Source organism: Trachemys scripta, chromosome 18 (assembly GCF_013100865.1).
Source record: "Trachemys scripta elegans isolate TJP31775 chromosome 18, CAS_Tse_1.0, whole genome shotgun sequence".
In the NCBI taxonomy this organism is placed as follows: domain Eukaryota; kingdom Metazoa; phylum Chordata; order Testudines; family Emydidae; genus Trachemys; species Trachemys scripta.
Window position 1 is genome coordinate 4,639,636 of NC_048315.1, and position 26,986 is coordinate 4,666,621.

Here is a 26,986-nt window from a genome sequence, read left to right on the forward strand (position 1 = left end):
ACACTCCCGCCCTACACGCCACCACCCCGCACTCAACACTCCCGCCCTACACCCCCCCACCCCGCGTTCCCCGCACTCAGCACTCTGCCCTACACCCCCCACACGCCCCGCACTCCCGCCCTACACCCCACCACCCCGCGTGCCCCGCACTCAGCACCCCCATCCTACACCTCAATACCCCGTGCGCCCCGCACTCAGCACCCTCATGCTGCACCCCCGCCCTACACCCCCACATGCCCGCACTCAGCACTCTCGCCCTACACCTCGACCGCCCCGCACTCAGCACCCTCACCCTACACCACAATACCCTGTGCGCCCCGCATTCAGCACCCCCGCCCTACACCCCACCCCCACGCATCCAGCACCCCCACCCTACACCTCCATACCCGTGCGCCCCGCACTCAGCACCCTCACCCTACACACCACCACCACGTGGGCCCCACACCCAGCACTCCCGCCCTACACCCCTCCACCTCGAGCGCCCCGCACTCAGCACCCTCACCCTACACCCCACCACCCCGCACCCCACCCCGCACCACGTGGGCCCGCACTCAGCCCTGTCTCCCTCAGCCCTACTACACGGCTTCAGGTCCACAAACACCCGGCACGCCCCCCCCGCACAACCGTTGACCGCTACAGGCCGCTCTTCGCCTCGCTCCTCCATCCCGACCCCCTCTCAATCCGCCCCCTCCCCCCAAATACCTCGGTCCCTACCTGGCAGCTCGTGGCGGCGGAGCCCTGGCCAACCGTCGAGGGAGGCGACCGTTACTGGCGAGGGACGGTGGCCCCCACAGGACACAGTTCCTGAGGGGTGGAAGCTCCACGGGTCCAAGGAGCTGCCCGAGGGCGGGGTGTTGGGGGGAGGTATGGAGGCTCCTCTGGGCCACAACTCCCTGTCATGAAGTGCGAAGCGGGGCAGCACGGGCTTTCATCTGCGGTTTGTCCAGACCACTCTTCTGCGGAGACTAACCTGCCCCGAGATGGGCAGTGGAGCAGTCGGAGGCTCGCTACAGGCTACGCCATGCACCCAAACTTCTGCCACGTGCACATCATGCCTACAACACGCGGCCACATGCACCGACTACATACAACGAGCCACCCCGTCTGGCAACACGACGCCACCTCCACCTGCCAGCGGTGGCTGTAATTAGCCCGGTCGGTGGACACCAGGCATTGAACGCCTTGCCAAGTTTCCCTCGTGCATGTAAGAGGATGCCGAGTGTACAGGAAACGTACAACATACAATGATCTGTGCACAAAACGGGGGGCCAAGCGAGGTGGGGCGCGGCAGTACATTTTAGCCACATTTCTCTGGCAGCGTCATGATTTTTCAAACTGGGTCTTTCATTTTTGAAATACAAGTATTAAGCGGAGCCTCGGGAATCAGTTTGCAGAACTACCGACTAAGTTCCTAGTCTTCCAGCTTGCAAATATAATTATATAAATGTACCCCCCCACCATGCAGCACTGCCTGCATCAGAATGCAGAGATACAAAAATAACCAAGAAATATGAGCTGCTCTCATTAATCTCAGTGGGGCTGTTAACTTTTAAGCCTATGGTAATTTACACGTCTACATTGTTGAGATTTCAGCAGGAACAATTAGCTCAATTAGGGCTGTGGGTCGAGACTGGGATATTATTCTGAGGAGAGGTTTCTCATACCACTACTTTTATTTTCCATTGTGACCCCTGATCCCAGGAGATATGTCACCTCAAGTCCCCACTGTGTAATTGGCTGTTCACAATAGTCATGGCGGGGTTAAATTAAAATGTCTGCCTGATCAAATGGACTTCCCAGCCTGTGAGGGCAACTGTAACATTATACTCAATTAAACACAACCAAATTAAAGTAGCTGCTTGACTGTAGTCTCATATCTCAGACAAATCCTGCAATTCCTGGGCTATCCTTATCTCTCTCTTAGAAGATGAAGGACTAAATGGAGAAAAAATTCGCCTGTCAAATCTTGTATTCTGATCACACTTCCTTGCCCTATGGGCACAGAGATTATAAAGCAAGCTCTAAAATCTGCTATACCAGCAAAGATTTGTCTCTCTTTCAGCTATATGTGCCCTGACTCACAATGGAGTTTGGACTAATATTACAAATGCCAGTCTCTCACTCACAGAAGCAGCTACAAATTTTGTTGCTGATTGAAACACACATCTGAGGTAGATAAGAGTGCTGTGCCAGGGCCCAACATGTAGGTCCAAGTAGGATAGGTGACTAAAGCAATACTTCCAACCCCAAGCATTGTGATACCATGAGTCCACCCACTCTAAGAATGTCTTAAAAATCATAGTTTTTTAAAAAATAACATGTTTGGGGTTCTTTTTGTTGATCATTGCTTATACCAGAGCTGAGGAACTTAGCTCTTCACCTCACCTCTTTCCTGCACTGCTGCACATCCAGCTACAAAAGAGAGATGATTACTATTTTCATTACAATGGTGCCCATGATTTGCTAGGCGCTGCAAAGACAGCCCTTGCCCCTAGAGATGATTATCTAAAAAGGACAGAGCACAAACACCGGTTGGGTGAAAGAGATATGTCTCAAAAGCTGGGGGGGGGGGGGGGGGGAGAGGGCTGGGGGCAAGCAGCACCTAAGGCTGCCCATCTTTCAGGGGTGCCCAACCTAACCTTGGCACCTGACCTGGGACCCGCTATATACACCCAGGCTGGGGGCGCCAGTATGAGCCAGCAGGCTGAGTGCCTCCTGGCTCGCACCGTGCGCCCTCCCCCGGCTGTAGAAGCTCCGGGCTGCCCGGCCGGAGTCGCTAGCCGGGGGCCGAGCAGAGGGAAAGGCTGTAGGGCCGCAGACAGGGCGGGATCCCGGGTCGGTGGGAGGGGACTGGCCTGGGCGGGGGCGGGCCGGGGCGGAGCCCAGGCCTAGAGCTCTGGAGGCTTTGGGCCCAGCCTGGGGACCATGCAGCGGGATGTGGGCAGCTTTCCCCTAGCCCCAGGCCTCAGGGCTAAGCTCATCGGAGCCGGGTTCCAGACGGCCCAGGAGCTGCTGGAGATCGGGCCCTGCGAGCTCAGCAAAGGTACCGGACTGGGACCCAGCGGGGGAGGGGTCTGGTTTATCCCCCGCCAAGGCCCCGACCCCGCGTCTCAATTGCTAGGCTCTAGCCCAGCGGCGGCGCTTTCCCCCTTCGCACCCCCTCTGCCCCTCCTCTTTCCCAGGCCAGGCCTGCACACGCACCGACTGCCCCTTCCCAGCGGACCCGGACCGTCTACCCACTCTGTAACTTCTTCTAAAGCCCCATCTACGCCCCACCGAACCTCACTCCCTGGCCGTCGTTCTCTCCCCAAGACCCCTTCCTTACTGGGGTGCTGGAACAGTTTTTATAATGAGTTTCAGTTTTTATACTGAGAGCCAAATTGTAAACCCTGTACATAATGGAAACCACTTCAATCCAGCAGCACCCCTAGTTCCAGCACCTATGTTCCTTATCCTCTACCTAGGCACATTCTCTTCCTCCCCAAGACCCTTCTCTACAGGCCAGGTGCCACCCTGAGCCACCCCCACCCCAAGCACCCCTCTAGACAGGGACCTCCCCACTTTTCTAGTCTTGGGAGCGTTCTCTCTTAGGTACCATAGGCTGGGATTCCCCTCATTGTTCCATCCCCAGACACCATAGCCCAGGTTTCATCTTCCGTCACTCCCCTCCCTATCTTAGGGCTTTTCTTGGGGCTCCTTTCAATGTCCTCCCCCAATTCCTCCCAGTCTGTACTGTGATTTTGAGCATTGATTATTAACAGAGCTCCCCCGCCTACATGGGAAACCAGGCTAACACCTTGCTGGTAAGAATGGGGTTTTAACAACTGACTAGTTGAATTAATTAGTTCATGTGTATAAAGTACTTAACTTCAGCAGTGCTCAAGTACTGTGGTTGGACTCTTTGAGAGAAGGGTCTTATCTCATCCAGTCTTCATGCAAGTCTGAAGAAGTGAAAGGAAAACGTTTTCCCATGTTTAATTATTTTTACCTATACTGTATCTCAGTAAAAAGGATCTGACTCTTTGACAGAGGATCCTACTTTTGCTGAGAACTAAATGGAAATGAGACACTGAGAAAGGAGAACTGTAACAGGTTACCCCCATACATCTCAGGTTCTAAACCAAGTAAAGGGGTGTGAAATTGGTTACAAAGGAACTAGAATAGATCTTCCAATCCACTAAGATAAATGTATGAAATATGGTATCTCAGCTTTTATCTTTTCTCATTTCTCAGATCAAAGTGAAATAAATATATCTGTTAGTTGGTGGGCAGTTTGATATTTCTGATAAATATATATAATGTATCTTGCATTGTTCCATTACTGTGTATAACTTCACTTGGATTTGAAATAGGTCTTAGGCCCTTGAATATGCTTCTGTGTTAATTTGCTGCTTATGACCACTAGGTGTCACTGTAATTTAGTTAAAACTACTTCATTACCTGTGATTCTGAAGCCATTAACCAGAAGATGTGTTTTTCAAGTGAGCAGTAATTGACTACATTAGTCCCTGATGATATGACAACAGGAAATTTGTCTTCCCAAGTCCCATCCAAATCTATGACATAGGTCACTTCTGGTCTCTCATTTGGAGGTCCCTTCTTTGGCATGCACACTCCCACCTGAACTTGAACAAACCACATTAATTGCTGTTGGAGTCACTTTCTTTGTGTTTGGTTCAGCTCCTATGGATCTTATTAGTGGTGTCATGTTGGTATGATGAGCTTCTAGTGGGATAGAAACCGGTAGTCAGCTGCTTTTCTGGCCGTTATATGAACCTTTATCTTCTGAAAAAAAATCCTGTCATCACCAAAAGAGAATGAATATTAAAGAAAGCTGGTGTTAAGTGATTGGAAGAAGAAATTTATTATCTGATTTTTTTCAGAGGGGCTGAGTGCCTGCAGCTTCCATTGACTTCAGTGGGAGTTGTGAGTTCTTGGTACTTCTAAAAATCAGGCCACTAGTTTTTATTCCAAAGATGGAGACAAATAGGTCAGCATGAGTAGTCTGTTTCCATCATTACTCCAAAAATATTAATACTTTTTGGGAAGTCTTTTTAACTGGTCTAATTGCAGAGCCTATAAATCCAGCAGAAGTGGTCTTCTCTATTTATACTGGGACCTGTTGTTTGTAAAAATAAACTGTCCCATGCTTTTTTTTTTTTTTTTTTTTCCCCCCTCCAGAAATTGGAATCTCTAAAGAGGAGGCACTAGAAACCTTGCAAATTGTAAGAAGAGAATGTCACAGTAATGCAACAAAGACTGCTGGTGATCCGGAAGCTGTTGGGAAGTGCACAGCACTAGAACTCTTGGCAGAAGAACAGGCGCAAGGCTTCATCATCACCTTTTGTTCAGCTTTAGATGATATTCTGGGAGGTGGTGTGCAACTAACAAAAATCACGGAGATCTGTGGAGCACCAGGTGTTGGGAAAACCCAGTTATGGTATTTTATTTGTATATTACCTCTGTGCAACTAGGGATTTAATAATACTGATTGTAACTATGGCCAAAGTCCTTTATTCTTGTTGTTATGGCTGCAACCCCAGATTCCATGGTGTATTACAGAAATATCTTGATACTGGTAATATCTCCTGCTCAGTTTACCCCTCACCAGAACTAACTGTCACTTTAGAGATAAATTGGGAGTGGAGGATTGTAGATAATGACATATTATTATTTAATTATCGTTCTGTCTTTAACTCTTTTTGTTTCTTCTGACAGTATGCAGCTGGCAGTAGATGTGCAGATTCCAGAATGTTTTGGGGGGCTTGCTGGAGAAGCAGTTTTCATTGATACAGAGGGAAGCTTTATGGTAGACAGAGTGGTAGACATTGCAGCTGCCTGTGTTCAGCACTGCCGGCTTATTGCTGAAACACATCAGGAAGAAGGTATATTACCAAGCCGTGTTCCTTTCAGCATGGTAGGCTAACATTCTTATACTGGTGTATGTGCAAAACTAATTACATGTAGGCAAGTTGTATTGCATTTAAAAGGTTTATTTTACATATAGATAGCTAGGAGGACAAGTTGTCAAGGTGTCAGGTCCAGCAGCCTTGGCATATGAATTTAGGACCACATTGAGCAAAGAACTTGTTGATGTTTAACAGATTTGAGCGGACACCTATATCACATGAGTTAGAACCCACACATTAAATATTATCTGGTTAATTTTGACTAATGTCATTTTGGTCAGCTGGCTTGACAGTTATATTACTGAACAAAATTGTTGTGTTTTTTTTTTTTTTTTTTTTTTTTAAACTTGGTTATTATTTTTGCATCAGTCTTCTCTGGAGGTTTCAGTGAATGTGTGTGCATATCCTGAGACAGCTTCTGATACAATTTCTAGAAGGTGATTGTGCTGCCCACTTTCAAGACAGATGGAAAGGAAATTTCCTTCCACTTTTAATTGTTGACCGATAACTCCCTTTTCCTTTTTTTTTACAAATTTTCAAATGTTGTTTTTGTTGTTAGGTGCTGGAGACAGGGGTTGGAGGAATGATGAGAGTAATAATGTGTTGAGCACAGATTTTTTTTTTTTTTTTTGTCCCCCCCCAGACTTTCAAAAATCCCTGGAGACTTTCTCCCTTGAAAGTATTCTTTCTCATATCTATTACTTCCGTTGTCATGACTACACAGAGCTGCTAGCACAGGTCTACCTCCTCCCAGACTTCCTTTCAGAGCATTCAAAGGTAAGGGTTACTGCAGACTTAGCTGAAATATACCTTACGTATTTGGAGTTGTATTGAAGACAATGAGGGTTTGTTCATTGGTGTGAGAAAAGGTTGATCAATCTGAGTTTCCAAGCAGACCATGAGCCTGGGAACTGAGATTTAACTGCTGCCTAACCTCAGATGTAAAAATCTGTGCTTCTTTCTCTCTCAGTTCTTGCTACCAATTTCCTCTTCCTAATAATTTCCTTCCTTTTAACCTGCTTAATCTCCATCCTAATGCTACGACTCTTGAGGCACCACACCACAAATACTACATTTTCTTAGTGCAACAGGTGCCCTTGGAAAATGTATCTCTAGGTCATGTTTGCATTTCATCAACATGATGCCAGGATGACACAGTGCCAGTTTTCTCCCCCAAGGACAGCATCCATCACCAAAAGAACCTATCAGCATCATGGCAGCCAGAGGCTGACTCTTTTTTCTCTCTCTCAATACGTTTTCTGTTGCTATGAGCAACTTGAGCCTGCAGCTTAATTGTATAGTGGACAACTGCTGAAAAGTTGCCTAGGTTCTGAGTGTAACAATATTGTAATGCAGATTTCCTCCATCTCCTTTCAAGATGTTTAGATTCTTCAGGGCAAATCTCTCCCCAACAAGCTGCTCTGTGACTCCGTGTAACAGAGTACAAATGACTATTGTTAAGGAATGTTATCCAGGATACAGGTTGTAGCTAATACTTAATTTTCCATTTTTTGGATGAACTTTTTAGTTTTAGTTGTACTTGCCTCTGATATTGCCCTCTCTTTGCCAGGTACTAAAGGTTCCTTGTTGTGTTGGCTACCCAGGAGAGCACACAGCCTCATTAGCACAGTGGCAAAGGGCTGCTATTCTGTTGTGCCATTTGTGCAGATTATTGATGCTTGGCTTTGAATCTGATATTCTGATGGTTGGGAGCTACAAGACTCTCTGGTGACTTCTTCTCCAGTCTAATACATGACCTAACAGACAGTTGCAGTGACATTTTGTGTTAAAAGTGGCCCAATCCCTCCAAGCAGCCTCAGAGCTAAGACACAGCCTGGGAACTCCAGAACAGCTCCTAACTTTATTTTATATTATGAATGACATGGATCCTTTTTCTAGATAGCCTTGGTGGGCAGCAGTGTAAGTTACCTCCATAGGTACTGTCTACACTACAGAGAAGACTATGATTTATAGGAATTAAAACAACTTCAGCTTGAATGGGTTAGCCGTGGTGTGGACAGGGCAACTGTTATCAAGATTAGGTTATTGTCTATTTTGAGTGCCTTAAACCCACAATTCTGCTAATTTTGTAACAAATGCAATAGAAAGAAATCTGGTAAGTTACCATCATACCTCAGTATCTATTAATCGGATAGGCATGTAGATGCGGTAATACAATTTGCCTTTCTAGTATACTGAATTATTGTACTGTTAAACTGATTTGCTCATTCCTGTAAGGGCAGGAGTGAATTTTATAGCCAAATATGAGGCACCAGACAGAATCTTATGAAAGAGAATCCCTGGGGAAAAATGAGAGAAAGCAAGGGGGTCTTGTTTTAATTCTGATGATTTCAGCTCCACCTCCCATTTCAAATTCTTCTTTCCTGTCGGATTCCCAGTGCCATTTCCCAAAGTGACATTTGCTGCAGGATTGTACGTTCCAGCCCTAAAGCTATTTTCCAGTGATGTGTTAAATCAATAGTACAACAACAAGGTTTTCCCATTGTAATTTTCAAGCTGTTGCCTTGCCCAGTAATGCAAGAACTTGCAGAATCCCATGATTCTGCTGTTTTAGCAACCAGGCACTTGAACAATACAAGACTACCAGGTCTCCCTCCTATACTTGAAGCAGTTTTGGCCATCATAACAGCTATTGCAAATGAAGCTGGAATAAATCAAAATCCTCATCTGCTATGGATGGTGATGAGCCTATAGCAGTGTTTGTATTCTAGTTTTAGCTAATGAATGCTCCAAAAGAAACTGTTCAGCAAAGCAAACATCTACAGGGGAGACAGACACTGAACTCCATAGCGCAGTGCCTGGTATATCTGTAAATTTCTGTTAAAATCCATGTTTCCAAGCTTGAGCTCTGCTTACAGCCTCAGTTACCTTAACAGTGAAGTTCATCCTGTTCTTTTGTGAGGTTGAAATTAAAATAATAGGAATTAAAGTTGAGGAGGCTGAAAAGTAGTAACTGATGCTTAACTTTCTCTTCTCCTGTTTCCATTCTCAACCACTAATGTTGTCCAGCTTTTTATCTTAGTGTATTATTAGTTATTGGACACATATAGATAGCAAATAGAAGATTTTAATTATTTTATATGAAATAGATTCTGATACACTTGAAATATTCTGTTGGATGTCATCACTAGTTTATAGAATACAAGCTTAACACCATTTTTTTTTTTTTTTTTTTTTTTTTTTTTTTTTTTTTTTTTTTTTTTNTTTTTTTTTTTTTTTTTTTTTTTTTTTTTTTTTTTTTTTTTTTTTTTTTTTTTTTTTTTTTTTTTTTTTTTTTTTTTTTTTTTTTTTTTTTTTTTTTTTTTTTTTTTTTTTTTTTTTTTTTTTTTTTTTTTTTTTTGCTTTCTATGTTTAGGTCCGATTGGTTATTGTGGATGGAATTGCCTTTCCTTTTCGGCATGACTTTGAGGACCTCTCACTGCGAACGCGGCTTCTGAATGGCTTAGCACAACAGTTGATCAGCATAGCAAATGGTCATAAATTAGCTGTGAGTTTGGGTGTGAGTTGCGTCAAAGGAGATGCAGTTTTACAATATGCAAAGTACACAACAGGACTCTACTAATGCGGTTATCTAGGCCTGAAAACAGCAAAATAAAACTGCAGGCACGCAACTGAAACTTGTGTTTGCCTGTTAGCAGATACAGTAGCTGGATATTAACAACCACCTGTTAATAGCAACATTTTGCTGGAAACCAATCCTGTACCATTAACTTTAATATTAATGGAATTGGATATTAGCAGTGGTATACCGCTTATTCATCATGGTTTTTTGGAAGAAAGCCCCCAGCTGCAGGCAAGTTTGTGAGGCTGCAGCCAGGGAAGGCTGTGCTGGTTCATGCTTTCCCTGGCTGCAACCCTGCAAATCTGCCTGCGGCCAGTGCTCAGCATGTCCTAGAGCTTCCTTGTGGGGCTGCAGCTCTGCTAACCTATCCTGTGCAAAGAACCCGCACAGGAGCTCTGGGCTGGGAGGGGAGGTTGTGGGCAGAGCAATAACAGGGTGGGGAGGGCTGCAGCCCAGATGGCATAGCTGCACAGTACCTCTCCCTGAGCTGTGCCCTGCTGGGGGGCTGCTCCCAGCGAAGGAAGTGCTGGGACATGCTGAGCCCCAAGCACCAGAGAGGGCAGAAAGAGCACCCTGGAGCTCCTTGAGCCCCTAGCATCTCCACACACCATAGAAAGCCCCAGTATCTGGGCTGCAGCTCCCCTCCCCACTGCTGCTCTGCCCGCAGTCATGTTTGTGGGGCTGCAGTCAGGGAAAACACATTCCAGTGGTGCCTTCCCTGACTGCAGCCCTGCAAAGCTGCCTTCCGCTAATTAGCAACAACTGGATAATGGCAACTTTTTGCTGGCATCTGAGAGATTTCTACAGCAGATTCTGCTTATTGGCAAGGACACGAAGCAAAGGGTGGACAATTAGATAGTCTTTCTCTTGGACTTGGCTACACAAGTAAAATTGACCTGACAAGTATCTTATGAATCTACTTAGTTAAGTGATCAAATACCAATCTGTAGAAGCCTATATTATTTTATACTTTCTTTCTTCGTGCCTCTTGGTTGGGGTAGGAATTTTAAATATGATAGCAGATACAATAAAACCCGCTGGTAGTGGAGTGGAAGTTCCATGGTGTTTCAGTGGACTTTCCTTTCTTATGCTCTCTGCTTACAGTGAAGTTTCACTTTGCTACAACTGGTTTTCACTGTGCTTGCTAGTGAGAGGACTATTACTGTCTTTCCGCGGGGATTATCATCTCCCCTCTCCTCTGCTCTGGCTGAACAGTAGAAGAGAAATTGCTACTAACCTGTGGAAGGAAGGGGCAAAGACACACAAAGTTGACCACGCCCTCTCCATCTGAGGGGACCGAAGAGGTGCATATGCCTTGTAGAGATGGAGTGGGTGCAGAAGAGAGTCTACCACCATCATCAGTAAGGTCAAGAGGGAATGTTTTCCCATGGCATCTGTTTTATGTTACAGTGAAACACCACTTAAAGTGAAGTTCTTTTCACAGATGTTTAATTCTGCCCAGTTGAACTGGCCTTTTGTCACTGGTAGCTTCTCTTATTAAAAACATCTAGAAAAAGGAGAGCTAGAGCTTGTGTCTTCAGCTTCTTCTCCCCACATGTGTGCACACATTTAAATAAACTAGGAATCCTTAAATTGTCTTAGATTGGGTCTGTTAGTTTAGAAATAACTACTGTTTTCATGAAAGGACCACATCAAGGGAGGAAAACCACTTTCTTTGCTGTGGTTTGGCTCATTGCTCTGGCATCCATGGAAACCCATAGTTTCCTGCCTGTAAATTGTTTCTGCATCATTTACCCCAGTATGAAAGTCTGCAAATGTGCAGCCAACTAGCCAGCAGATGGCACTCAGGAGCTACAGCTAAATATAGGGGTGTTTTTTGAGATCTTACAACACAGAGAAGCATTGTTCAGGAATTAAAGCTTCCACAGTCTCAAAATGGTGCTTGTCCACACAATTGCCAGGTGACTTGATTCCCTGTCATCCAGACTGCTGTCATGCAATTGGCTTTTGTCTGTACTGCTAAAAATAAATCCTCCCCCGTGTTTCCTTAGATAACTACAGGGAGGAAAACCGCATAACTGCATTCTGCCAGTGTAATACATGTGTGCCTGCTGGTGACAGTAAGCCACACACATGAATTATGAAGGGCTTTCCTTCATGTGTAGGTACCAGGGGATATATGTATTCTGTAACTGTATTTTGTACACATTTCTCTTTATTCCCATCCAGTCCATACATTAGTTGTCTTGTGAACTTGAAAGAGAATAGCTTTCATCATATAGGTCTCTTTCCTTGATATGAAATGATAAATCACAATGTATAGGAAATCGTCTAATGAATTAACTAGTTAGGCAAGAATTGTACAGCAGTAATAAAACCAAACACTGAAAGACCTTGGGTTTGGGATAGGTGCTGTGTTTTTGTTTTTTTTTTTCCCCAGTAAACTGAAATGAATATTACAATGAAGAAAATCTGCAAAATTACCAAATCTAGTGTACCAAGTCAGCTGTTACCTCTCTTGCTCCTTTTTTATCTCTTCCCCACCACTACCTCCATTCTACCAGGAATCTAATCTAGACTGTCTGTGAGCCGCCTACGAAGATTCATGCTGTAAAAACACTCCCCCACTCTGTCTGTTCTCTTGCGTATTGCTTTGTATTGTACCTACTTGCGCATTTTTAGACTAGAAGCTGCAGGGATTCTGCTAATTGCAGAGCACATGCTCACTTTGTACATCACTGTGTACATTTATGGCACATTGGATGATGTCTACCCCTTTGCCAGAGGGCCTATGTATGTGAATAATAGAATTTGTGTTAACTACTGTTTAGATGTCTGTGTAACGTACTAGCTTGTAAGATGTTTGAGCATCTAGGATGAGAAGGTTTAGCTTTAGAGCTACAGTCCTGAATGAGAGCAACCCCCCTCTCCTTAGCAGACTGAAAATATTTTTGCAGAGTTCTACTAATCTGCTCTGGATAATGATACCGTAAATGTTCCCAGCCTCTCTTTACTGTGCAAAAGTCCCATTGCAGTCAGTGGGAGTCTTGCTTGAGTAATAATGGCAGCATTAGATTATTAATATAGCTTTTCTTGATGCAGACTTGGAAAATCATTTTTTTTTTTCTTTTCTTACATGACAGTTTCCCTGTATTTTTATTTTTTCCTTCTCTCTTCCCCCCCGCCCCCATTCCCCTTTAGGTAGTTTTGACAAATCAAATGACAACAAGGATTGGACAAAGTCAGTCCATGTTGGTACCTGCTTTAGGTAGGTGTTTAGCCAGCAAGTTGAAAATGATATTATCCTTTGAATGTTTGTTTTTCGTGAACAAAAACCTGAAAATGTTGGCTGTAATTTCTGTGGCTGCAGGAAAATGCTGAGTATTGGCAGTAAAATTACCTGAACCTGTGATGACTTAGTGCTGCTGATGGAGAGACCTGAAATACAACAAGCTATATTGTTTTCACTACAGGCCTCAGTTGCTGCTATTAAAACTAATCCTACAATCAAATATGGCATCTGAGATCCCAGCCTAAAAAAGGATTTAATTTTTAACAATTCTGTTTTGAAAGCGATGTTTTGTAACCTTTTAAGTTGCAGATTGGGAATGTTACTAGTTTGAGCCTTTGTTAGGACTCCTAAATTTGACTGAATTGCTTCTTGAGGGAAAATAGTATAGATTCGCTGCTTTATTAAATGGGTACAGTAGCTAGTTTCCAGAATCTGAAGCTAATGTCTTGCAGCATGTCCCACAAAGACATAAGGGGTAATGGCCCCACCATGCTTTCATTTTCTTCCCCTACAATTGCCTGAGAACTTCCCATCCACACCCCTAAATATATTCAAACACAGTGGCAAAGTAAACCTTTGAAACTGTACTCATTAATAGTTTCCAAAAGTGTTTCAGATTTGGTGCACGCATTGGAACTATCAGATAACCTGTCATTGTGTAATCATGAAGAGGTGGGGAGATTCTGTGTGGGGCACTCTGCTTTGATTTATCCTATAAGCACAGTAAAGATACACAAGAGTAATTTGTATGGGACTGTCTACTGTGTTTGCAGGGCAGACTGGAACAGTTTGCCTGAAGGATGGAGATTTGGCCTAATTAAGCTTTAAATTTCCTCTTTCTTGGTTTATGTTGTAAATATATTTAATGTTGTAATTAAACAGGGAAACATTCTCTGCATACAGCTTCACCTTCTGTGAATCAAGTAATGATTGTCTTGATTATTTGAGGGGGGGGGAGGCGGGAGGGAAAGATGTTCCCAATGAATGTTCAGCCCTTGAATCGTTTGGCACAGAAGTAAGATAAAATGAACAAATACAAGGCATCTCCTTGGACAACATTGGATTTTGAACTGTGCATGCAGATAAAGACCTTGCTTTCAGTATCTGACCCTTTGTCGTCTTTACCTCCTGCTCTCAGCTGTATTCATTATTTTTGGCAGCCTTTCTTGCTTCAAAATGAATTAAAGCTAATAGATTTAACCTTGTTTAACACCCAGTGTTTGGGAAAACTGCTCTGTTTACTGGGTCATAGGACAGTGAAGAATGTGAAAGAAGTCCATTTAGGTGATATTCCCAAGGTGTCACAAACTGTCTTGTGCACAGTTTTGAAATTAAGGATTTTTTGACATAGCCTCCCCATTGCAGAAGACATAAACTGTATGTGACGCTGCCCAAAATATGTGTGCAGCTATATAGATTTGTTAAACTAAATTGCATCTCCTGCTACAGTGAAGGTTTGTCCTCAGCTGGTGAAATATTCAGGCTAAGGACCTCTGCTCAGCCACATTTCAATGTTAAGCAACTGCAGCTCAGAGGCTGAGGATTCTGAAGTGGCACAAGGCTGTGTGCAATTTGATTTTGTATTTACTCTGGAGATCCACCTATTTTAAGTGTTGCATTGGAGAATTAGGAGAGTGATCTGAAGGCCCTCTAGATCAGTGGTTCTCAACCTTTTCAGAGTACTGTACCCCTTTCGGGAGTTTGACTTAAAACTACTTGCTTACAAAATCAGATGTAAAAATAGGAAAGTGTCACAGCATGCTGTTACTGAAAAACTGTTTACTTTCTCATTGTTACCATATAATAATAATATATCAATTGGAATATAAACATTGTACTTATATTTCAGTGTATAGTATATTAGAGCAGTATAAACAAGTAATTGTATGAAATTTTAGTTCGTACTGCCTTTGCTAGTGCTTCTTATGTAGCCTGTTGTAAAACTCGGCAAATATTTAGATGAGTTGATGTACCCTCTGGAAGACATCTGCGTACCCCTAGGGATACATGTACCCCTAGTTGAGAACCACTGTGTAGATGGTACATCTATGGCAATGGTCTCATAATGAGGCTAAAGTAAACTTGTTCCTCAAATGTTGATTACAGCCAAAGAATGATGGCTTGTTAGCATCTAATCTATTTGTATCCAAGTCAGCGATTTTCAGCCCTACTGCCTCTGGTTGTCTGTCTTCTGTCTCCCCCACTGAATGTTGTTTCATTGATTAGTAGGCCCTAGAAAAATCTCTCTTAAGAGTTCACAAGAGCTTTAATCCCTAAAGTGTTGTTCGGTTTCCTAGTGGAAGGGAAGCCCTAAATTATGAATAAACCCAGATGCTGGAAGGTATTAAGTCAGGAGCTTTCTGGGAAGGGGGCTGCTTTCTTTCCTACTGCTGAGAGCTAAGATGGGTGTCCCTAGACATTTTTATGTGGTATACTTATCCATTAGGTCCAATATTAATCTGCAGCCAGTTTAACTCAGAAGCATCTCATTTTGTCATTTTTTTAATTAAATGTGCATGGAAATGTTGTTAAAATGGAAATTGCACCCATTTGTAAAACTCATGTTCTGACCTCCAGTTGAGAACCATGTCCAAGAAACACAACCTTAAATCTTGCTTTAGCATGATGGAATGGGGCCTGGCAAGTTGCCTTGAAGGCCTAGGTGTATTAAGCAATTTAATTTGAGGATCTTTTATCAGAGTTCTATTGCTTCCCCCCTCTGTGTGCAGTAATGAAGATGTGATGGGATGGGACTGGTTACAGGTCAGAGACCGACAAATATACTGACTCAACTCAGCAGTTATGGGGTTGTGTTTGGATGAATAGGGTATGCTAGCAGTACTTAACTGGATGACTGCTTTAAAATCCAATCCATCTTCTGACTACAGAATGTCTCCTGGAACATACAAAGAAAGACATCTGCTAGTACTATCTATAAATTGATTCACACTTCAGCTCATAGTTAGATGTGAACAGAAATAATGGGATTACTTCCCTTGAAATGGGGCAATTGCCCCAATTTCTCAAGTTTCTGAGCATTCTACTCTACTTCTTGAATAAGTCAGAGGAGGGCTCTCAGAAATGGAGGATTTAGCATAACAGTCTTAAACACTTTAATGGTCATAATATTCCCTTCTTATGATCCAAGATTTTGGGAGGAAAATAGCAAAGTTTGTGCGTTTACAAATAGAATTGAGAGCCAGATTATAACTGCCTTAAATTTAGATGCAGCCATATAACCACTATACTTTTTTCTCTAAAGATGGGAAGGCTCCTCTTAGTCATACTTTCATGCTATCACTGGTGTCTGTCCTCTTGCTAAATGTATATAAAACCTTTTTCTGAATATAAAGGTATTTCTTCAATCTTAAAATCACACACACAAAAATCCAGGGGAGTAGATTTTATTCCTTGACCTTACAAATTGGTAAAATAATTAAGGAATCCTTATTTCTGGGGGTATTGAGTCATATCACTTTTGTTTGTGTTCAATCATCTTTGTGGATGAATGACTTTTTTTATTTGCTGTTTAAATGTATTGATGCTAATGCATTGTAGGAGACAATAAAGCAGCATGTGGGATTTTTTTTTTTTTAATCTCTCTTAGGGGAAAGCTGGGGACATGCTGCTACCATCCGTTTAATCTTCCACTGGGACAACAAACAGAGGTAAGTGAAAGTACAGGCTAGTAAATTTACAAAGTGTGCCTACTGCATCTTCCATTTGAGAATCTAGTTCAGGTTGAACCCAGCGGCCAAGTGGGATCTGAGTTTGATTTCAGGTCTTGGTCTCCCATTCTCTGGGCTGGTAGGGCCCTACTACAACGGTTACTAGGTCAGCCTGCCAGTAGGGTGGTCACCTTTCTGACAAACTCCTCCCTCCCCATGTGATTAGCATGCTGCAGCACTACACTATGTCTTTGACAGGATGTCATGTAGCATCAAAATATCAGTCTGGTGGCATCAGCTTCAAGAGCAATTTGGAGACTGGTGGATAATAAAAAACTGTACTTGGCATTTACAGCTCTCTTCATCCATACACCTCAAAAAGCTTCACTAAATAAGATAGTGGGGTGAAAACAGTGTTCTTGCACTTCTAAGCTCTTTTGACCTCACGCATGGTATGTGTGAGATCACGCCACATGGCAGATGTCATATTATCTGAAATGCATGGTGGGGGGCGGTGTGTGACACCAGCAGGGTGGGATCACGCCAGTGGGGGGGGCCGACAGGAGTAGAGTACCTGTATTTTTTAAAAAAACAGGACAAACTTTGCAGGTGGGGAAACTGACGCACAAAGAAGTTTTGTGTGATTTTGGGCAAGCCGGTGTGTTAGCATAGGGGTTCTCAAACTTTATTGCACTATGATCCCCTTCTGACAACAAAAATTACTACATGACCCCAGGAAGGGGGACTGAGGCCTGAGCCCACCTAAGCCCCACTGCCCCAGGTGCGGGGGCCAAAGCCAAAGCCTGGGTGGTACGGCTCAGGCTTTGGCCCCGGGTGGTGGGGTTTGGGCTTTGGCCTTGGGCCCCAGCAAGTCTAACGCCAGCCCTGGCAACCCCATTAAAATGGGTTTGTGACCCACTTTGGGGTCCTGACCCACACTTTGAGAACCACTGACTTAGCACAATGGGGTCCTGGTCCATAACTCAGCATTACAGTAATAAAACTAATTAAGAATAAGATCTTCTGCCTCCCAATCCCTGGCCCCATCCATTGGACCATTCTGCCTCCCAAAGCAGGATCTCCGTACTAAAAACTGAAGCACCCCTTTCCTTTTTGAAGAGCTCCCTTTAGTTTGCCTCATGACAGATGGTGGGAAATTGAAGGGGAACCTTCAGGGCTCAAAACAAAGAGGGTGACTCCCCCCCCCCCCCCCCCCCAAGGAAGCAGTTCGACTTTATCTTTCTGTCTGCAGTGTGACTTCCCCCGCCACCACTTCTTTTTTCCTTCCTTCCTATATATTCCTAGCCCACTTCTGTTATCTGCTTGCTTGACTTTGTCTTGCACATAATATCAGTGTGTAGATATAACTATGGCAGCATAAAACCTCCCTTCTACTCCCTAATCCTCTGCAAACAATGAACAAACTAGACCAGCTGTTGGGATTTTGTTGTTGTTTTTTTAAACTGTGGAGAGAGAGCTGTGATTTTTTTTTTTTTTTTTTTTTCCTTCTTTCTGCATTTGAGAGAGACATGGAGTGATTACACCAGGCTGTTTGTTTTGGAGTTAACTTGACATCCCTGATCAGCCAAAAAGCCCCTTAGGAAGAGGGAAGCCGCATCAGCATGTGGACTCCAGATGGAACAAAAGTTCTTAATCATAAACACTCACTGAAAATAAAGTTTGCAGTGACATTTTGACTGTGAGGCCTGCCTCCTTCATGAACCCACTGGAACGATTGAGGTATATTTAGCAGATAGAGAAAGCAGGTCAATATGCATAGAACAATGTTCTTCTTTACCTTTATATATGGCATGACTCTCCTTATGAGTGACCTGCAAAGCTGCTACAGTTTTGAGTGCTATTGACTATTTTAGACATGCAACAAACAGCAATAAACAAATTCTGTTGTATCTGTAAATGATCCAGATATAGCTAACAATCCTTGTTTCTGTAGCTGTTATTGTGGAGCTCATGTGACTGTTAGTGTCTTCCTGCCTTGTCCATTATGCTTTGGTTAAACATGATACCTGCCTCTCTCTCCACCCTGCCAGCAATGGAAATTTCAGTGCTTAATTACAGTGGGGTTTGTTGCTGTGAGAACAGACCCAGTTGACTCAGAGGCAGCTAGCAGAACTCCAACTGAGTGCCATAAAAACATGGCTTATGCTGCTTGAGATTTAGGCTATTTTGTAAAGTACAACCCACACTTAAATGTTCTAAGGAATTCCCTATATAGCTAATATGAAGTGGCACTCTTCCTCAGGCTGTAATTACGTGCTCTCTAATAGAATGGCACCTAAGGGAGAAAAACAAAAAAAAACCCTAAAAATAATTAACAGGATCCTTGGCAGGGTATCACAGTTTGGAAGGTGACAAATTGTTGCAAGGCAGAACTTTTTCCTTATGTTTCTCAAGGGAGCGTATATGCTTTAGGGAGGTATGCATTCACAGGGCTGGTGGGACAAAATCTCTTGCTGTTCAGATATTTTCTAGTTGTTATTTTTTTGGTATTACAGTGGTACGTAGTGGCCCCAGCCAAGATTGGGGCTCCATTGTGCTAGGCACTGTACTAACACAGTACAGAGATAATTACTGCCGCAGAGAGCTTACAGTCTAAATAGACAAGAATGACAAAGAGTGGAGAAGGGAAACAGGCACAGGAGTAAGCGATATGCCCAAAGTTGCATAGGTTAGTGGTATGGCTAGGAATAGAATAAAGGTCTCCTGTGTCCTAATCCAATGCCCTAGCCACTACATTTTATGTATAAACCTGAGAAACATCTGGGGAAAAACTCCTTGCTTGTTTCCCAGCTTGTTGGAACGTACTAGATACAGTTAAACCTGTCTGTCAGCTGTTTCTCAAGGCCAAATCTATTGCTTAATGGAGTAGAGTAGAATTGTACTCAATGTCTTTCCGAAGTGAAACACTTCCATTATTATCTGCGTAGGGCCAACAGCACCTCATGTACATATGAGTAAGGAAGCAAGTCTCCGCCCTAAAGAGTTCACAATCTAAATAGACAATGTGCTGTGCACCCAGAATTCCCATTGAGAACACTGCTGAAACTCTTGAAAATGTAGTTGTTTTATTTTAGATACCTAAATGGGAGCTGTTGAATGTGATGCTCTTTTGAAAATCTGACCCTAAAAGCCTAAAGTTTGCTTTATATTGCGCTGTGAAACATTGCTAAATCTTTTAGCAGGGTATATTTGCTAATACTAACAAAACCTGTTTTGTTTGACCAGGTTGGCAACATTGTACAAATCACCGAGTCAGAAGGAGTCGACCATACCTTTCCATATTACAGTTAGTATTCATTTTGGGGTGAAGATTCAGTGATGGGAGGCGGGGTTTATCCAAAAGGAAGCTTGCAGAAGGTGTGTCTACAGCTCTGAGTGCACAATTTGTTCCTTTAGAACACTGAGTGCAAGACAATACTGGAGATAGCCACGTTCATACAATGCTGAGTGACAAATTACATATTGTGATATTCGCCTTTATGAAGTGCTAGTAGATGTACAGATCCAAAGCACTATATAGGTACAAAGTAATATTATTATCTTTCTGTTCAGATTAAATGAACTCCAAACTCATCTCTTCAGTTATCATTTAGGTAGCTACATGTAATAATTGTTTGTCACAGGTGCTCATGGTAACATGTTGCCATAGCATTTCTTGCAGATTTTTAATGGTGTCCATAATATCTGAGGTTTTCATAGTGAACAGAAATCAAAGATTTTGTTCATTTCATTTACAAACCTTGGGAGAAAAAAAATGTCATTTAAAACATATCTTAATCCTCTAGTCATATTTCTAGGTGCCTTTTCCTGTTAGATTTATTTTGTAAAATAAACCAATTCCACTCCATCCCTCCATACAATCTGAAAATGTGGCTCTCTTGAGTGCACGGTTATCAAAGATTGGTTGAAATTTTAGATTATCCAGGTTTGTCCTTTAGTCTTGTTGAACTTCTTCAGCATAGATTTCAAAGGATAGATAAATTCCATGAGTGATAAATTCTGTATCTAATTCTTCCATTAAATTCAGGTTTGGTGGTCGACATCCTATGTACCTATTCTTAAATATCATCTTAGTAGTTAGACATTCAATGCTGCAAAATATATGATCGAACATATCTACACCAAGATACAAAAAGCTGGTCTTATAGGCCACAGTTTCTCAACCTTTTTGATACCAGGGACCGTCTTGCTGCCTTCCTTAAATCGTGTCAGTGAGATCTCAGGGATCAGTGCCGGTCCACAGACTGGTCGTTGAGAAACGCTGTTATAGGCACTTCCATGCCTGTAAACAGACAGGCAAAAGGGTGTGGTCTGAGGCACAGGCTAGTAACTAGGGACTCCTGGTTCTGATCTGGACAATGACACCCCTCCAGGTTATTGGCAAGTCAGTTCACATCTCTGTCCCACAGTTTTTCCACTTGTAAAATGGGGATAATACTTAGCTGTCGCAGAGGGGTTTTGAGGATTCATTAATTAGTGTGCTTTACATGTTCAGCATTAAGTGCTAAGTGTTATGAATTTCAGCATGACATTTCACTTAACTTTCCCAGATTTTGTCACTTTGTAATTTAGCAATGGGAGACTGACACAAAATCTGTAATTTTGAGTGACCAGTGATTGTTTAAGTTCTATGAACACAAGAGCTTCAGGTCTCCAGGACTCCCTTTTAACTGGTTTATAACGTTAACTATCCTTAGTGATTCTCCTGTCTGTAAAATAGAGATAAATTAAAGAATAACTCAGTGGGGCCACATTATCTCTGTCTAAAAGTACGAGCATACTTCATGAAGCTATACAAGAATGATAGCTCTTCTCTGATGACTGAAAAGCACGAGGCTGAAAGCCAAGTGCCTTCAGCACATGCACAAGGTATCCAAGCACTTCATACTTTGTCATGCCACTGCTTACATAACTAGTGGAATGCTTCACCTAGGAGCCTAGTGTGTTAGACTAAATGAATTCTTGGCTATAGGTCAATCTTTATGCGGAGGGTAAATGGCAGAGATTAGATGCAAGCAGCAGTGAAACACTAAACTTTAAGATTCCCCATTATACAGTTTAGAAGAACACTTGAGATGCTTAAAATAGCAGATGGATGGGATGGTACAAGTTCTGCCCTTGTGGGATCTCTTATTATTTGTTCCTTTTTAATTTTATTTTTAAAAAATAAAGTCCCAGTAAACTGTATGAGGTGAGACATTTAGAAATACACAAGAATCTATAGAGATTGGAGTTCAGTCAAAACCTTTTTACTGGCTTTGTTTCATGGATTGAATTGGTCTTGCGCATAGGACCCACTGGCCTTTTATAAAAGTCACATACTTGATAGTAATTCTACCTGATTTTTCACACTGCACCAACCTGAAATGTCAATTCTTCAGAAATGCTCTCTGCTTCTCCATGTGTCTCCCTGAGCATTCAGGATCCTGGCAGCAATTTTTTCTCCTGATTAGCCCCTTTCCTTCTCCAAGGCCCTGTATTGTAGTCACAATCCCTCCATCAGAGAACAACTGTGAGAGAGTCAGCACTGACCCTTAACTATCTGGAGAGATCAGCATGAGATGCTTCCTGCATAGCATTGTCAGTCTGGAGACAGGAGGATAGAGAGCCAAATCCAGGCCTCCCACGTCATAGTGTATAATATCCCTTTTCCTCACATACATGTGTCTGAAATAGGACACACACTTAACAAAATTCATTTTCTGGACCTTTATTATTTGTAAACTTTTTAAATCCAGAAATTCTGAACCATGAGCTAATTCTAAAGCAACTGCCACTGATGCTAAACAAATTAATCCTCACTATAAGATCTCAATTTTTTTTCCTGTGTCTGTCTTTGGTCACTTCCACATTCTAACCCACATTTGGGTTTTGGCAGATGAGGTACATCCCAGCATGCCCCATAAATCACAGTTGTTGGCCACAAGCGCTCTTGTTCCTGCAGTGATGATCTGAGCAATTTGATAAGACCGATTCAGACATGCTTTTCTGTAACAATGTGGTGTCTTGCAATTTTCAGATTTAAAAAAACCCCAACTTTTGTCCTGGGGTTTAAAAGTTCCCGTTTTTGAGTGCAAGTGTGATTCTAGCACTGAATCCTTCAGGGCTTGTCTCTCACTTTTGAGGGAGTTTTGCTTGAGTAAGAAGCAAAGGATTTGGCGTTCAATAGGCAGTGTAAGTTAATTTACAAAGTAGCAGTGCTCCATAGCCATAATGGTGATTAGTGACACAAGGAAAATGATGGCCTGATTGGGGATAGGAAAATATCTTTATAAGCTCTCTCTTCTCATTTTACTTTTAGTTGGCCTGTAGGTGGAAGAACTTCCTTATAATTCTGATCTTAGCCTGGATTAGGAACACTTTAAACAACTTTTCTAAAATAAATGACATTTTTCTGACCTGATTCTGATGTTGGGTTGCACCAGTGTCACTCCATTAACTTCGAGTTACTCTTGATTCTCACCACTTTAATTGAGATCACAGTCAGGTCCACTACTGTTGTTGGGTTTGTTTGTATCTTACAGCCTCATGGCTTCCGGGATGTGCATCCTCCACCTCCAAGCCAGACCCCAGCAGAAGTTGAAATTAACCCTCGAAAACGGCCACGGATAGAAGGGGACAAACAATAGTGATACAAAGGATAAACTTCAACAAAGGTGTTACGTATGAAAATGTTTGTACTATAAACATTGGTTCAACATCCAGGGGAGCCTGAGAGACTATTTTAAACCAAAACTGCTGTGTCCCAAATTACTTTAATATTAAACCCAGAATATCCAAGTTTACATAATGGCAGTGCCATTAAAAATGTTTATTTTTATGACCTAATTTGGCTTTACTAAGAAATGTTTTCTACAACCAGGGGCTTCAGCTTCTTTAGTTGAAGAATATTATAGCTGCTACTTGTATGTCTGAGCACAAGAGAGAGAGAGAGAGAGAGAGAGAGAAACACTTGCTCCATGGAACAATGGGATCCGATTCAGTACATCAGATGACAAAGTCTTGATCGTGCATTCGCTTCTGTGTGCAGCTGAACTTCAATAGGGCTCCATACAGTGGTCTGTCCATATGGAACAAGCTGCAGGATAAGGGCCTCTGTCAATGGAACTGAAGCACCTGCTTAAAGATAAGAATGTGTTTAAGTGCTGTGCTAAATCAGGGCTTTAGCCCTTAACTACTGTGATGTCCATGTTGGAGACCAATCAAAGCTTTCTAATAGCTGAAGCATTTGTTACTGGCCATGGTCCGAGACAGCATACTGGAGCAGAAGGACATAGGAATTGTTGTACAGGATAAAACCCAATCTTGGTGAATGGGAAACATTTGAGGTCTAATCTATATGGCTGGATAGTCTTCAGCCTCTGTTCTGTCTTTCTTCTAATAAAGGATTTAGTATGGTGATCCTAATCACTAGGGCATGTTTTGTGTGTAGTCCTAATTTAATTTAGAGAAGAGAAATGTGTTTCTTAAAAGACAGCAGTGTACTAGCAGCTCCAAAATCTAAACCGAAGGGAAGAACATACATGTACCCACTGTCAATGCAGCAAAGATCTGGTCTCTCTCACAGAAAATAAACCTTGACTAACTGAATGGCAATTCAAAATATTAATTATTGCAAGAACATGGGGGGGCGGGGAGGGGGTTTGCTGGTTACCAGAATATCTGGATGCATTTTATAAGGTTTAAATACAAAAACAAATATTTACCACAAGGAGAGTATGTATGTATTACTTGACACCCTTGAAGCACAGAACTTGCTAACTTGATTGCTGGGGAAACCTAGCCAGCAGCCTAAATAGGAGATTCAAGTTGTGGGAGTCAGTAGCTATAATTTTTAATTTAGTAATTCATCCTAAAATTGACTTTGCTTTGAAACAAAATTCAGTGCTGAATGTGAGTCACAAAACCTCCTTCTTTATTTAAAATGCTGAAAAAGAGTGACAGTGATTTCTGGATCATTATAGTGTTTAGATGTAATTTGCATAATACAATACTGAGGGGAAAAATATTCAGGTGCCATCATGAGAATCAGGTATTGTCAAAATTAAAAATCCATGAATCAGGGAGAGCTATGTTGCAGAGGAAGAAAGACGGCGAGGCTTGTGACTCAGACAAACATTGCAATGCAGGAGACACAGGCAAACAAAAGGATTCTACCGCATCTGATGTCAGCAACCAAATGCTTCATTTGGGAATAATAGCTTCCTACGTCTTGCAGTGCTAGAGAAGGGGGAGTCTGACACAGTGCGCATGCCTGCTTAGCCACATGGAAAACTGCATTGAATAAGGGTCTTGTAGCACCATTTTTAAAAGCGCTGGATTACTACTGATGTAGATACTGATGGTTGCTACTCTGTAAGGATATTTATGAAAAAAGTCTTCTCTGTTTCAGTTAATTTACCTTATTCTAGTTTAAAGTGTGCAACAATTTCTCTATCTTCAAGGGGAGTATTTAAAGATCTCTCATATTTAATGCTAAATTCAGATTACTTATTTTTATTAGTTATTACAGTAGCACTTGGAGACCGCATCTGAGACCAGGGTTCCATTATGCTAGGCATTGTACATAGAATAGTTCTTCCTCTGAAGAGCTTACCATCTAAATAGATAAGACAAACAAAGCGTACCGGGGAAACATAAGCACAGAGAGGTAAAGTGACTTGCACAAGGTCACACTGCAGATCAGTTGCAGAGTTGGGATAGAAGGTAGGTCTCCTAACTCTTAATGCAGTACAGTAGCCACTGGATCACATCATCCATAGCATTTTTCATCTAAAGATCTCAGTCAATTACAAATGTCAGTTAAGCCTTACAACTCCTAAACAATGTATTCCACCTTGTATTTAGGTGTGAGACTCTGAGTACATTTCCATGACCTAGAGAAAAGTTCTGTGTAAGCTTGAAAGCTAGTCTCGCTCACTAACTGAAGTTGATCCAATATAAGATATTACCTCACCCACCTGGTCTTTCTGAACTCCTAGGTGAGTCATTTCATCCCCATTTTCAGACGGGAAAGTTGAGAGGTAGAAAGATTAAATTGTCTAAAGTCACACAGTTTAACTAGCATCGCTGGGAATAGAACTCAAGCCTCCTGACTCCCAATCTGTTCCTCTAATAATTAAATACACTCCCTCTGATTTTACAAGAATATGTATTTACACTAATATGTATTTTTATATTGTTTTGTTGCCTAAATATCAAGGGAGACCTGTTTGGTGTAGAAGTGTTCAGAACATTAGCTTTATGCAAGAAAATATAGCTTCTGGTGTCAACCAGATTAATTTTTTTTTAGAAAGTGCATATTACATAAGGATAGCTTAAAGGAATACATTTTTGTTTTCATAACCGATGAATTTTTGCACTGTTCTAAAAGGTGTCGGATATAATAATTTAGTGGCTAACAGAAGTCAGAACACCCCCTCAAGGCAATGTGGTCTTGTGAGTAGCTTCCACTGTTTTGGGTTGTTGCCTTTTTTTGGGGGGGTGGGAGAAGGGAGGGGAAGAGAGATTTCTGGAGTAAACCACACTGGTGTATGACTTCCACTGGGACAGTTACACTGTTATAGCTACACTAGTGAAAATGCCTGGTATAGGCTAGCCCTAGAGAGAAGGCTCTAATGGCTGAGATAAAAGTAGATGTAGTGGGCCTGATTCAATACTCCTCTGCATGAGAAACTCTGCTGGAGTCCATTGAGCTACTCCAGATATACACTTGTGTAAGTGAGAAAAATTTGTCCATTGTCTCACCAATTAACTCTCTGGTTATGTTTTTTTGAGGCTGGAATCCTTTGTTGCACTTTGTATATTACTTCAAAGCAGCGGTGTGATTAAAAAAAAAAAAGTGAAGAGGGAATTTTATGATTGCACAAATTAAGATACTAACCAGCCAAGTTTGCAGCATTGAATAAAACAAAAATATCAGCTTGTTTGGTTTGTTGCTTGAATGCCAGTCATCTCTAAATGCAGGAACTGTAAAGATGGGGCTGAGCTTACTATTATTCAGTTTGGCACTACCACATTAAACTTGCCTCTGGTGTGAGGAGCTATTGTGTTACCATAACAAAATTCCAATCTCTATCACAGGGTTTGGCAGTAAGAAAACATGGTGACTGATGTGCCTCACCTAGCAGCAGAATGCTGCTTTGAAATTCTTTATTCTAGGAAGAGAAAATTAACAATGTATTTCCTCCTGACTCTAAGTGTTCTCTACTTTGAAAACAGCTTTTTTTCATTAAGAATCACTGGGAAACCAGTTAGTTTCCAAGAAGAATAAACTTAAAATGCATGGGGGTGGAATAGCTTTGACTAGATGTGGAGTCAGGGTTCAAGTTGAGACCAAATGTGCCTCCATTTAAGTCAATGGCAAAACTCCTGTCCCTGCTGAGGTCAAAATTTGGAATAGAGTGCCAAAGTGGGGAAAAAAAATCTAAAATGTGAAACCAGCTCACTTATTGGTGAATTTAAAGTATTTTTTCTTTGGCAGTGAATACTGGAAGCTCGTTATGGCTGGAAAGCTTTATAAAAAGTTTGCAGCATGCCCTGCAGATGGTCA

The 26,986-nt window shown here is 42.2% G+C and overlaps 1 protein-coding gene across 4 annotated transcripts; it reads left to right on the forward strand.

Annotated features, from left to right (window-relative positions):
• The first annotated feature begins 2,864 nt into the window (after nucleotides 1-2,864).
• On the forward strand, nucleotides 2,865-26,308 carry RAD51C (RAD51 paralog C). 4 transcript variants are annotated; one of them, XM_034752267.1, is made up of 10 exons: nucleotides 2,865-3,043; nucleotides 5,182-5,440; nucleotides 5,719-5,885; nucleotides 6,553-6,686; nucleotides 9,286-9,417; nucleotides 12,655-12,721; nucleotides 16,353-16,413; nucleotides 19,660-19,720; nucleotides 22,959-23,090; nucleotides 23,297-26,308. In XM_034752267.1, the coding sequence occupies exons 1-9, from the start codon at nucleotides 2,926-2,928 to the stop codon at nucleotides 23,061-23,063; spliced, it is 1,104 nt and encodes a 367-aa protein (XP_034608158.1). In that variant the 5' UTR covers nucleotides 2,865-2,925; the 3' UTR covers nucleotides 23,064-23,090; nucleotides 23,297-26,308. The 4 variants fall into 4 exon arrangements, 3 of the variants coding, with proteins under 3 accessions (XP_034608158.1, XP_034608159.1, XP_034608160.1); XR_004643382.1 differs by lacking the exons at nucleotides 12,655-12,721; nucleotides 23,297-26,308 and having other exon boundaries at nucleotides 22,959-23,040; XM_034752268.1 differs by lacking the exons at nucleotides 19,660-19,720; nucleotides 22,959-23,090; nucleotides 23,297-26,308 and adding an exon at nucleotides 17,937-18,160.
• Nucleotides 26,309-26,986: the final 678 nt, after the last annotated feature.